Source organism: Perca flavescens, chromosome 15 (assembly GCF_004354835.1).
Source record: "Perca flavescens isolate YP-PL-M2 chromosome 15, PFLA_1.0, whole genome shotgun sequence".
In the NCBI taxonomy this organism is placed as follows: domain Eukaryota; kingdom Metazoa; phylum Chordata; class Actinopteri; order Perciformes; family Percidae; genus Perca; species Perca flavescens.
In genome coordinates, this window is record NC_041345.1 from 18,091,549 (window position 1) to 18,104,783 (window position 13,235).

General features: G+C 38.2%; 2 protein-coding genes across 2 annotated transcripts; both read left to right on the top strand.

The window, feature by feature from the left end:
• Positions 1–1,354: 1,354 nt before the first annotated feature.
• On the top strand, positions 1,355–4,991 carry LOC114569543 (kelch-like protein 11). Its single transcript, XM_028599437.1, has 2 exons — positions 1,355–1,948; positions 2,174–4,991. Exons 1-2 carry the CDS (start codon positions 1,395–1,397, stop codon positions 3,756–3,758), a joined length of 2,139 nt encoding a protein of 712 aa, XP_028455238.1. The 5' UTR covers positions 1,355–1,394; the 3' UTR covers positions 3,759–4,991.
• Positions 4,992–5,753: 762 nt separating this feature from the next.
• On the top strand, positions 5,754–9,814 carry LOC114569646 (cytosolic 5'-nucleotidase 3). The gene is made up of 9 exons (XM_028599629.1): positions 5,754–6,144; positions 6,509–6,607; positions 6,725–6,794; positions 6,877–6,923; positions 7,564–7,649; positions 7,737–7,826; positions 8,200–8,362; positions 8,447–8,647; positions 9,000–9,814. Exons 1-9 carry the CDS (start codon positions 6,142–6,144, stop codon positions 9,108–9,110), a joined length of 870 nt encoding a protein of 289 aa, XP_028455430.1. The 5' UTR covers positions 5,754–6,141; the 3' UTR covers positions 9,111–9,814.
• The last annotated feature ends 3,421 nt before the right edge of the window (positions 9,815–13,235 follow it).

Below are 13,235 nucleotides of genomic sequence, written 5' to 3' on the forward strand. Positions count from 1 at the left end.
CTTTTTTTATGAATGCAAATAATAGTATGTAAAATAATACTCTAGAAATTGTGCATAGTAATTCCGTTGTTATTATTATGTACATGTAGCTATTTATGTCCCTTGAATAATTGCTGCGTTATCTATCACTAGTTTGACGTAAAATGTCCCTTTTGGGTCTAAAATCACAGAGTAGGAATCCAAAGCCATTTTAGCCTTGGTTAAGCAACACTGGTACACTGGCGCTGTTGCCTTAGAAATGACAACATCCGATCTCAGAATATGAAAAAACAGGCCTTTTTTTATTTCTGTTTTCTAGTGATTTTATTTTTTGTTAAATGAAATAGAAAATAAAACTCAAAACATATTTTTAATTTATCTCACCCCCTTTTGACCATGGAAAGGAAAACAACTTGTATTTAAATTTTGAACTTTATATTTTAAAATGAAAATCAAACAATCACTTGTTTTTTTAATAACCATTTATAAAAAGGAAAATCAAATGACCAAAAGATACACTGACCCCTTTTGTTTGATTTCAGAATAATATTGCATTTATAACAAAATTATATCTTTGTGATGATTTCTTTTAAGGAAACCATGTTATCAGTTTAATTTTCAATATTAAAAAAATGAAAAATAGAAAGAAATTTGAACAGAAGTTTTTTCTAAATTTGGTTAGTCAGATAAATGTTAAATAACATTTGGGCTTTTATATTTCTAATTTTCTATTTGTGTAATGTTGGTTAAAAATGTAAAATTAATAAAACAAGTTTTTATTTCTATTTAGGCTGCCTGAGAGGGCGGGCTCTTGGGCGCCTGACTTAATTTACGTCTGATTGGTTAGCTGGGCCCACTCATCACTTCTGCATTCAAGGATTACCGGTGTCATGACAAGGAAAATATAATATCCCACTAAAAGATGTATTAAGGGAAAAAGAATGGGTCAACTTTGTAACTATAGTGTCACTGCAATACATTGGTTACATATTAACAAGGCTAACATGAGGTCCCACGGTGGTCCACTGGAAGGGGAGCGTGAGGAGCAGCCACAGCTGGCCAATCAGACATAAGTTGATTTGGGCGCTTATAGACCCCCCTTACAGGCAGCCCAAGACAAAAAAATAGAAATAAAACTCTCAGATTTTCTGTTTTTCCATTTTTCTATCCAACCGTATCCAACATTACACAAATAGAACATTTTTGTAATTTCCAAAAAATTTCGGTAATATACATTAATCTGACGAATAATGCAATTTAAAAAAAATTTAATTAAATTTTCCATTTTTATTTTTTTTATATAGAAAACTGAACTGTCAAGATGGTTACACTGACCCATGCTCTCCTTTAAGTCGCTGATATGAAGCTACAAATACGAAACACGCTTCGTTGTCGTTCTCTGTTTTGACTCCTGTATGTGTGGCTGCGTATGTCGTCTCCTTTCCTTCACTAGTTTACCTCATTCCCCACCACTGCTCACCTTCAGCGCCGGCAGCAGAATGGCAGCGGCGGCCCCCAACCCGGAGGACTCCGCTAGGAGCAGCAGTAGCAGTAGTAGCGGCACCAGCACACCCAGCGTCCTTGCCGGAGAAGGGGACGCGGAAGAGGCCGAGGACTTTACCTCCTCCTCCCACTGCTCGGAGCTGTCTCGGCGGCAGAACGAGCAGAGGAAGCAGGGCTTGTTCTGCGACGTGACGCTGGCCTTCAGCAGCGGGGCGGCTAGTGGGAGCGTCCAGAGCTGTGAGTTTTCAGCTCACAGGTCTGTCCTGGCTGCGGCCACCGATTATTTCACGCCCCTGCTCGGAGGACAGTTCTCCGAGTCCTTGTCCGGACGGGTAGAGATGAAGGAATGGAGCTCAGAACTGGGGCCAGACCCGGATACGGTGGAGAGTGTCATCCAGTATATGTACACTGGAGAAATACGCGTTAGCACCTGCAATGTGCATGAAGTACTGGAGCTAGCTGACAGGTATGGTCTGTTTAATATAACGTTTCCGTTTTTGTGTCCGTGAGATTTTAAAAGCATGGGGCCTCCTGTGACTGCCTAAAAGTATTGTGTTGTGCTCTGCTTGCAGAAAACAAGACTGTCCTGGCCCCTACCAGTTAAAACAGAATAGTAGGCGATTATCTCGTTACAAGAACTGCTCATTCTGTCTGACATCCCATACTGTATTTTCTCTGTTGGCTCTATTAGGTTCCTCCTGGTGCAGCTGAAGGATTTCTGTGGTGAGTTCCTTAAGAAGAAGCTGAGCCTGACCAACTGTGTGGCGGTGCACAGTCTAGCCCATATGTACACCTTGGACCAGCTGGCTCTACGGGCCGCAGACATGATCCGTCGCAACTTCCACAAGGTTATCCAGGATGACGAGTTTTACACGCTGCCCTTTCACCTGGTTCGTGACTGGCTGTCTGATGCAGAGATCACAGTGGATTCTGAAGAGGTGCTCTTTGAGGCTGTGGTCAAGTGGGTGCAGAAGAACCCAGAGGAGCGAAGCCGCTACTTTGAGGAGCTGTTCCGTCTCCTGAGGCTGCCACAGATAAAGCCCACCTACCTGACCAGGGTGGTGAAAACCGAGCAGCTGGTGTCCGCAAATGAGGCCTGCCTCCGGCTGGTGTCAGAGGCAGTAGAGGGCCACGCTATCCGCTTTGAGAACCTCAAGTCAACTGATATGGAGTTCTGGTCTTCCCACATGGCCTCCTTTCAGCCGCGCTTTGGCCAGAACATGGACGTTATCATGGTAGTAGGCGGTGTGTCAGAGGGAGGGGACTACCTGAGTGAGTGTGTGGGCTACTTCATTTACGAGGACCGTTGGGTCAACCTGCCGCATATCCACAACCACCTGGACGGCCATGCTATCGCTGCCACAGAGTCTCACGTCTACGTAGCTGGTTCTATGGAACCAGGCTTTGCTAAGACGGTGGAACGTTATAATCCTAATCGCAACACCTGGGAGCAGGTGAGCAACCTGACCACACGCAAGCACTCCTTTGGCCTCACCTGTATTAAGGATATATTGTACAGCATTGGTGGCCATGGAAACTTCAGTCCAGGTTTTAAAGACGTCAGTATATATGAGCCTGAGCAGGACAAGTGGCACAATCTGGAATCTGCACCCAAAATCCTGCGGGATGTGAAGGCAGTGAGTGTGGAGGACCGCTACGTGTACGTCACGGCACGCACACCTGTCGATACAGATAATGACGATGGACTAAAGACGGTGACCACTCGCTATGACACAGAGAGCCGCCAGTGGCAAGATGTTGACTCCCTGCCCCTTATTGACAACTATTGCATCTTCCAGATGGCTGTGGCCTCTACTAACTTCTACCACACGGCCTCCTGCTGCCCAAAGAGCTACACAGAGCGGGATGAGGTTGCCAAGCTAAAGATCAGTGTGCGCATCTCTGATGAGATCCTGGAGAGCCTACCACCAGAGGTTACCAGCATCGAGGGTGCTGCCATCTGCCACTTCGATGAGGATGTCTTCATCATCGGGGGCTGGAAGAACAGTGATGATGTGGACAAGCAGTACCGCAAGGAGGCTTATCGCTACTGTGCTGAGAGGAAACGCTGGATGTTGCTGCCGCCCATGCCTCAGCCTCGCTGCCGAGCCACCGCCTGCCATGTCCGCATCCCCTACCGTTTTCTGTATGGCTGCCAGCGCTACCCCATGCCCCAGAACCTGGCTCGCCAGCGAGATCGCATGCAGCAGATGCAGCAGCTTCACCGGCGCACGCTCACCTTACGCCGGCAGCTCCAGTCGCAGATAGAGTGCTGAGCAAGTCTGTGCTTAATCCAAGAACTACACGGCTCTGTCCGAGGATACACTGCAGGCATCCATTCCATTGCAGCCATCTTCATCGACCCTCTTGTGGCCCTCATACTGGATTTCATTAAAATGAACTCTGTGCCATCAGCTCTCATGCTGTTCTGTTAATGGCTGATATGTCGATAGCCATGAAATGTGTGGTCAAGTGTCTGGTGGTCCGTGAAGAGGGATAAGGGAATGTAAACATGTGAATAAGAGTGTTATATAGCAGCCAACAACAGAATATCCTTTTGTCAAGTATGTTGGTATAGATGCTGTTTATCTGTTTGTATATAAATAGTATAAATCTGTATATGTAAACATTTATATGGATATTTTACATTCCTTTATTGTATGCCTCTACTGGGGAGGCTACAGTATGTGACATTACCAATAACTGCATTCCTACATTCAATCCAACTCGCTTATTGAAGTCTCATTCCATTTTAACACTGTGACAATCTCTTCATGCAAGTAGAACATCAGTCAAAATGTCTTAACTCTAACTGATATCGTAATTGCTATATTAGAATGACTCTGCTTGTTACTGTGCAGCCTAAACAACTAAATTTGAATTAATTCAGAAAGGCTGTTAATCTTAAAATCCTGTAGACTAGTTTACTTTTATATTGCAGTTTCCCTTCAAAAGAGTAGCTATATTTAATTATTTATTTTTGTGTTGCTCATCTAACACTTGAAAACTAGTACTTTTTTTCCAGGTTTCTGGCGCGTTGAAATTATGTGAGAACTGTGATGTTGAAAAGATGTGATAACATGATTCCTCTGAGTTATCTCAACATTTGGCCAAATGCATTTAGCTCCATTCACTGACAATGGCTCAATCATTCCTTTATTTTGCACTCTGGCAGTCTATTGCTTAGTATATTACCATACATTCAAGAAAAATACATTGAAAATATATGTGGGAGTGCAGGAGTGTGTATGATTTGTGTTTTCAGATCAGAGCTTTTCTACAACTGCACCTTTTGACATCTAATTGTTTGTAAAGTCTTACAGAAGCATAGGGATATAAATTGCCACTGCACTTTGACTTAGCTTATTTAATTTGTTCATATCAAACAAGGTGATTGTATTTTGGAAATGCTTTGTTTCATCCAGCAAGTCATTAAGTTCTCATCTTCTTTGAAAAAACATGTTATCATTATTTGCAGATTTATTTGCAACATTAAATGTCTTGTTCAATCTTGTGTTATTGTACTTAACTTCCAGTTGGGTTTATATTACAGATCTGCTATGTTGTTCTGTGGTCTCCTCTCTCCCTGTTAAGAGACTTAGAAATGAGATGAAAAGGAATCCGACATATAGGCAAAACAAACAGGATCGTTTATAAGAATGTGTTGTGACTGACATTCAGAAATTCCGGCTGTCCATGCAGCACCTATTAAGTTATAAAGGTTACAGAGTGCAGAAATTACAGTCCTTTCCACTTTATGACCAACATAAATATCACTGCGAATATTAAGTGGAATAAGCTATGTAATTTGCTTTGCATGTGATAGCCTGACTTAACCTTATATTGGATGTAAGAAATGCTAATGTCATCACTTGCAATTAAAGTTGTTTTGTAAAACAAATGGTTATTTCTGTGTTGGACTTCCCTAGTTAAAGGAGTTACTACCCACAAATCTTGATGTAACCTGTATCTACTATAATAATTAGTGTTAACTGCTTAGTCTCACAGTTCTAGCTGTTACAATAAGAAGCTACAAAGTAAAATGTAATTCTCCAGTGGTTAGAAAACTATGGAGACTGTAATGTAATCGGTAGTATTGGCTTTCATGAAAAATATATCTTGTTTTCGTTTTATTAATTTTAAATGTATACATTCACCTCGCAGAGAAACCCTGGTGGAGAGCATAGACTGAGAGACGGGTGGGAACCTTCTATCAGTGCCTTTGCCTTTGGGGGAAGATTACTTACAATCCCACCAGGGGATACCAACACAAGTGGTGTTGCCTTTACGTGTTTATCATAGGCTCGCATTTTAGATTTCAGGCGAAAAGAAATGTTTAGTCACTTTAGCTAGGCCACAGAATACATGACATTTTCACTTGTATCATATTTTGAGTAGACAGTTTCCATCCATGGTTTCGAGTAGACGTCACATGGGATAATCATAAAAAATGAACGGAACTGTCTATCGTTACCACTTTGTTTTGTCACGTTAAAAAAGTCCCGACATTTTCGAAAGTACCGGAAGGCAGCATCACTGCTCTAGCAGATGATTTTGTTGTCCTTGTAGCAACGTTAACGTCCCTTGTCAACGGCGACTGACAACTGATGATTATACGCATTTATCAACTTTAACTGAGCGGAAACCAATTTCAAGGAAATGGTAATCGTATTTTTTTCAAATTAAAGTTTTTAGCGGAATGCCAAGCTCCACAATTAATTCACACTACAACTAGCTACAAACTTGCATACTAGCTAGCTACCTAGCTAGGTTAGCTAAACGCATAGGGACCTAGCTAGCTATCTTAACGTTATTTTAAGATTACGCTAGCTAACTAACGTTAACGCTGTATCGTCTCAGTAAATTACAGCAAACCATACAGATTATTAATATAACTAACTATCCAGCAGGACTAACGTTACTATTTGATGTCAGAAGGGACAATGCGTTTTGCACGTCTAAGATATGGTGTATTACCCACTTTCTCTCTGTTGTATTGACACTTGCACATATTTTCAATGCTAAGATTCCAGAGTTGTCCAACCCCTCAGTGTGTATGAGGGACCCTCAGAGGGTACAGGAGATCCTACAGTCCATGGTGAAGGCTGGCTCCAACACCGTGCAGGTATACAACATCCAGATCTACGAAAGGTTTCAGTGTCACTATAGCATTTACAGTATTTGTATATGAACATGAATGAATGTGTGAGTGATGTTTTATTATTTTTTATTTTTCATCCAGGTGATCTCAGATTTTGACATGACCCTGACAAGATTTGCATATAATGGCAAAAGGTGCCCTACGTGTCACAGTAAGTCCACTAACAATCAAACTGTAGTTTGTGGTTTTCAGCTAAACGTTGCTGTCATTTTGTCTGCTTATTTTATTTTCAGATATCCTTGACAACAGCAATCTCATCTCCACTGACTGCAAAATAGAGGTAGGAATGAGACTTTATTGCCAAAGCAGGTTTTCCATTGGTAGGATTATTGCCATTAAGAAAACTTCCAATATCTTTTTTTCCACATGTAAGCCAGAGCAGAGACATCATAATGCATGTTCAACTTTTTAGATCTTACAAGTGAGATACGCGTTTATATGCTTTTATTTGCAAAGTTTTAGAAATGTTTATGTTCTGATTTTAAGCAGGAGACTACCTATAAACATTCACAGTATTTCATTTCATTTGGTGAATCATTTATTTATCCATTTGTCCTGTCAATCATATTTAGTCCATCTGCCCTGTAGTGTAGAAGAATTAAAACATACAGACAGATTGAACATTGATCTGTGACTTTGATCTGTTCAGTAGTAATGCAGAAATATGAAGGGTGCTTGTTATAGTCTTTGTGCTATTAAATCTTTTAAATCCTCAGTACATTTTTGTATGTTTTTATAGGGCATTCATTTCCATAAAACCACATATTGCTTAAGTATTATTTGCGGGGAAATATTACAAATTTCAAGAGACTGTCTGGAATTTGTTTGTATCATCTCCCACTCTAATTGGGTAAAATGCAGCCGTTTTCTAGATGTTTACAAGCCGGTTGGTTTACTGAGTATTATCCTGTCTCCGTCAGCTGAAGGAACTGCTCAACACATACTACCCTATAGAGATTGACTCTTCACGGTCAGTAGAAGAAAAGCTGCCCCTTATGGTGGAGTGGTGAGTATCTAATACAGCTTTTAGTAAAAATATGATACTGTGTACTTCAGTGTGTTCATAAAACTGTGCTGCACCTATATCTCACAGGTGGACTAAAGCTCATAAACTGCTGGTACAGCAGAAGATTAGGAAAGACCTCCTGGCCATGGTGGTGCAGGAGTCTGATGCCATGCTGAGGTCAGAAGACTACAATATCTATTTAATACTATGCTTTTTTTTTAAATCTTATTTCTCATTTTTATGACATACTGTATTATGATTGATTTGACAATTTGGTGACATACTATACGATTTTCATATAATGAACTGTGACTTTTTCTTTTGACATCTTATGGCATACAATATTTTGACTTTTTATATATATATATATATATATATATATATATATATATATATATATATTATGACATTTTTGTATGATATATTTTGACATTTGTGACTTTTTATGGCACATTTATGGCATACTGTACATAATAGTACAGTGTTTTCTATGACTTACTATATTACAAAAAAAAAATACTATGACATTTTTGTGATTATTTTTTAACAGGGAGGGCTACAAGCTCCTCTTTGATCACCTGTATGAGCACAGCATCCCTCTGCTCATCTTCTCTGCTGGAATAGGAGACATTCTGGAAGAGGTTATTCGCCAGGCTGGAGTCTTCCACCCCAACGTCAAGGTCTTCTCCAACTACATGGATTTTGATGAGTCTGTGAGTAGCCACACCACAAACTATGATGTGATCCCCACACCAGGCATTGAACTGATGTATGTGACTCTTGATCTGCTGGTACAGGGAGAGTTGAGGGCTTTCAAGGGAGAGCTGATCCACATCTACAATAAAAGGGAAGGTGCGCTGCTCAACACTGGCCATTTCCAGGAGCTGCGGACGCGGCCTAACGTGCTACTGCTGGGAGACTCTCTGGGAGATCTGACCATGGCTGACGGGGTGCAGGATATGGAAAACATTCTCAAGATCGGGTTCCTCAATGACAAGGTCAATAAAATTTCACACTCTCATGCTCTTTACAATGTCTCCATACCGTTAACTAGTTTATGACACTTACCATTAACCTGTTTACATTCATGACACTGTGTACTATTTTTTTTTTTTGCACCTTACTAATAATTTTTATTGTTTATATTTTGTTTATTTGTACTCTTTCCTACTTTGTACTTTATCTGCTGGACAATAATATGTAGTACCTGCTGCCCTGAGATGAATGTCAGAACTCAAATACATTCACATCTACTAAGATTATAGTACGCTCCCAATATTTACCATGTTAAATAGTCATATTCTGACAATTTAATACACTACTCATCTGTTTTTTATTTTTTTTTCTAAGGTGGAGGAGAGGAAGCAGTCTTACTTGGACTCATATGACATTGTGTTGTTAAAAGATGAGACCTTGGAAGTCCCTAATGCTATAATGCTCTACCTTACTGGCAATAATTGAACTGAGAATTAAGAACACCACTGGCCATTTGGTATTGAACACCCCAGTGCCATCAGTTGAGAAGGCCCCTGCTCAGGAAGTGCCAGTTGAAGGCATATTTATAACCAACTAAGAATGTTTTATGATAATTTATTATTTTACAAAACTATTCACAAGTCCAATTGACAGCCGCAGTTCACGTACACCACGTCACCCTTTTATATTTTTGTTCATTGGCCTTCCTCTCATGTTTATGGTTAAACTGCTTTTGGGCCATACTGTATGTGATTAAAGCCATATTTGCAACACCTACCTACTGTGCACCATGTAAAAAATGTGTGGATATGGGTGTTTTCCTCCATTTGTTTATTTGGGAAAAAGATAAGATAAGATTTGTCTTCACATAGGATGTAATGATAAAGGGAAATAAAAACGCAAAACATAAATGACAGCACTTGACTTTGTATCTTGTTTGAAACTGATTTCCAGCCTCCTTTTCCTGCTAATTTTAACCTGAAAACTGTTTTTTTTACAAGATAAAATGTTTTCTTACTTTGTCAAGTCTTCCAAGTTTTTGGCCATATTGTCAGCATACAGTACAGGTTGTATTTTTTATGAAAACTATTGTTTTTGTTGTGTAACACCACTGTGCTAGATGGTGACCTATGACACATACACCTGTGTTTAAGAGTAAAATAAATGGGTCAACAAAAATTAAACAAATACATATGTTTTTTTTTTTAAGTATGTTAGAGGTAACCAAGAGGTCGAATTAATGGTATTAACTTACTGCTACCTCAGAAGTGTTACAGTATTATAGTAACAGGATTTTCAGATTTCTGTTGGTATTTTACATTATTTCACCTTCACAGTCATTTTAACTTAATGGTTTTGGAAAAAAAGTTTCATACTTTCTGCACTGCAACAAACACAAATTCATAAAACTCAACTACATATTAACACAACTACAGGTTAATAACGCAATATCCAAAATTAAATTGTTGTTTCATTCATGAATCTTTTTGGCTTCTTTTGTCAGGACTTATTACCTCATGTTCCAACTTGTCTGAAATGAAATGTATGATAAAATAACCAAGTTTCTGATGATTGTTATAGAATACTAGCATAGTATGATGAAGTTATAGTATGTCAAAAAAGTCATAGTATAGTATGTCAAAAATATTGAAAAAAAAGTGAGCAAAGTGATAAGTAGGTCGAAAAACATAGTATAGTATGTAGAAAAAGTGATAAAGTCATAGTATAGTATAGCTAAAAAAGTAATGGTATAGCATGGAAAAAATTATAAAGAAGTCATGGTATAGTATGTTGAAAAAGGGATAAAAAAGTCATAGAATAGTATGTTGAAAAAAGTGATACAAATTCATAGTATAGTATGTCAAAACAGTCGTAGTATATAGTATGTCGAAAAAGTGATTAAAAAAAGTCATAGTATGTTGAAAAAAGTGATAAAAAAGTCATAGTATAGTATGTCAAAAATATTGAAAAAAAAGTCATAGTATAGTATGTTGAGCAAAGTGATAAAAGGTCGGTATAGTATGTTGAAAAACAGTATAGTATTTTAAAAAAGTCAGAACAGTATGTTGAAAAAAGTGATAAAAAAGTCATAGAGTAGTATGTTGAAAAAAGTGATACTAATTCATAGTATAGTATGTCAAAACAGTCATAGTATATAGTATGTCAAAAAAGTGATTAAAAAAGTCATAGTATGTTGAAAAAGTGATTAAAAAAAGTCATAATATATTATGTTGAAAAAAGTAATAAAAAAGTCATAGTATAGTATGTCAAAAATATTGAAAAAACATTCATAGTATAGTATGTCAAAACAGTCATAGTATATAGTATGTCGAAAAAGTGATTAAAAAAGTCATAGTATAGTATGTCAAAACAGTCATAGTATATAGTATGTCGAGCAAAGTGATAAAAAGTTGGTATAGTATGTCGAAAAACAGTATAGTATGTAGAAAAAGGTGATAAAGTCATAGTATAGTATGTAGAAAAAAAGTGATTAAAAAAGTCATAGTATAGTGTGTCGAAAAAAAGTGATAAAAAAAGTCATGGTATAGCATGTGGAAAAAATTTATAAAGAAGTCATGGTATAGTATGTTGAAAAAAGTGATACGAAATTCATAGTATAGTATGTTGAAAGAAGTTTCATACTACATGACAAAAAAGAGGTGAAGCTGTCAAATTATAATGCAAGAAAATGATATAGATAGATAGATAGATAGATAGATAGCACTTTATTGTCCATATACACGGAAATTTGTCTTGCAATATTTAATATATTTAATATTTAATGGGTAGAACACCTCAAAAAAGTTTAAACATGAACTCAAACATACTCAACAACAGAGAGAGGGGGGTGGGGGGCTAAAAAGCTTGAATCATTTTACTTTTAATTTTCACATTAAAGGGAAACTATGCAGTTTTTGGTGATACTATTGTGAGCTAGCTTGAGTGCTAGTTTGACACTTGTTAACCATTTCTATTTTTAGCTTACAAAACAGTGATTCTAAGAATACTTGTTTGAATTCATAGACATTTGATCTTATAACAGCATCCAAAAAAGTACATCAGAAAGAAAAGTAAAGTTTTTACCTCAAAAACAACCTTTTGTTGATAACGCCGTCAGGAAGTTTCAAATGTGGCTCCCTTTTTAGCAAGAATGTAGGGAAACTAACTGAGCATGAGCACAGTGAGTCTCATCACTCTAGGTTGTTTCTGATTGGAGGAATTCAAGGTGTTACAACCGTCCCCTGTTACAACCATAGACAGTATATAATGGACCAATAGACCCCGTTGCTCTGGACGGAGACCAGTGAAGGCTATTAGAAGCACTTTTCCGGTGATGGCCAGCTTTACTGCGCAGCCTCCAACTGAGAGAATGTGACGTGAGCAACGTGTCTGAAAGTTGTAAATCTTCTGGTAGCTGTGCCGAGAGAAATCTCAATCATTTCCAATCTTACAGATACGGAGAGTGTAGGTATATGTAAAGAGATAACATAAGCACAGGCTAATTATTGCTAACTAACATGCTAGTTAACATTAGTAATTAAACCTAAACAGCTCATGTAAGTCGAAACTGCCTGCGAGCTTCTCCTGTACTATACGGTAATTCCTCTACTGTGCGACAGTAAGTCACTTGGTTATGACCCAATCTTTAGCCTATTTTTACAAAAACGTCTGCTACGGAGCCATAACGTGAGGTACAAGGTAATGAAGCCTTTTATACATTGTCGTGTTTCTTTGGAACTAAACAACGGACAAATAGAGTCTTCAAACATTTCTGATGTAAAATTATTCGCAGTCAAATGACGTAAAAAAAAAATGGCGGTCAGCGGAACAGGAGGTGATGGCCAGTTAGCAACAAAATGGCGCCATAGATGGCTCGAGTTCTGAAGCGAAGCTTACCCCCTTGGTTACAACTGTCCCTGGTCTCCCCAAAGTAATAAAAAGTTAGTATGTAGGCCTAGTATGTCAAAAAAAGTGAGAAAAAAAAGTCATAATATAGTATGTTGAAAAAACTGAAGAAAAAGTCATAGTTGTTTAATACAGTGATAAAAATGTATAGTATGTCAAAAAAGTCATAGTGTAGTATGTCGAAAAAAAACATTGGTATAGTAGGCTATGTTGAAAAAAGTGATAAAAAAAGTCATAGTATAGTATGTCGAAAAAAAGTGATAAAAAAGTCATAGTATAGTATGTCGAAAAAAGTCATAGTATAGTATGTCGAAAAAAGTCATAGTATAGTATGTTGAAAAAAGGGTTAAAAAAGTCATAGTACCTACACAGTAGAGCTTCGTTCGGGCCCAAAAAATCCACCGACCGGCCCGACACATTAACTGGAATTATGAACCCGAGCCCGATTTCAACCCGACACTTTTTTAATCCGTGGGCCGTTATAACTGACGTTCTCAACTACAATTCAGAGTTGTTTGAACTGCAAAACTCTGTTTAAAATGATCTTAATGAATAATGCAACAGGAGCGAAGCATGTAAACTGCGCTGTTTGTTTATTCAGAATGGAACGGATCGCAAATGGATCTGAATGAAGAAAAGTAAAAAACTCAACGTATTTCTCTGTGAGGGCTTGCCCGCTTGCATCGCCCCCAGGGGGAGCCTACG

What these genes read in the sequence shown, in the direction of transcription:
- LOC114569543 (XM_028599437.1), top strand. Translation starts at nt 1,395, where the DNA reads ATGTGTGGCTGCGTATGTCGTCTCCTTTCCTTCACTAGTTTACCTCAT. An exon ending in GTACTGGAGCTAGCTGACAG is followed by an intron (nt 1,949 to 2,173) that starts GTATGGTCTGTT and finishes TGGCTCTATTAG; the next exon opens with GTTCCTCCTGGTGCAGCTGA.
- LOC114569646 (XM_028599629.1), top strand. An exon ending in CTGCCCCTTATGGTGGAGTG is followed by an intron (nt 7,650 to 7,736) that starts GTGAGTATCTAA and finishes TATATCTCACAG; the next exon opens with GTGGACTAAAGCTCATAAAC. An exon ending in ACATGGATTTTGATGAGTCT is followed by an intron (nt 8,363 to 8,446) that starts GTGAGTAGCCAC and finishes CTGCTGGTACAG; the next exon opens with GGAGAGTTGAGGGCTTTCAA.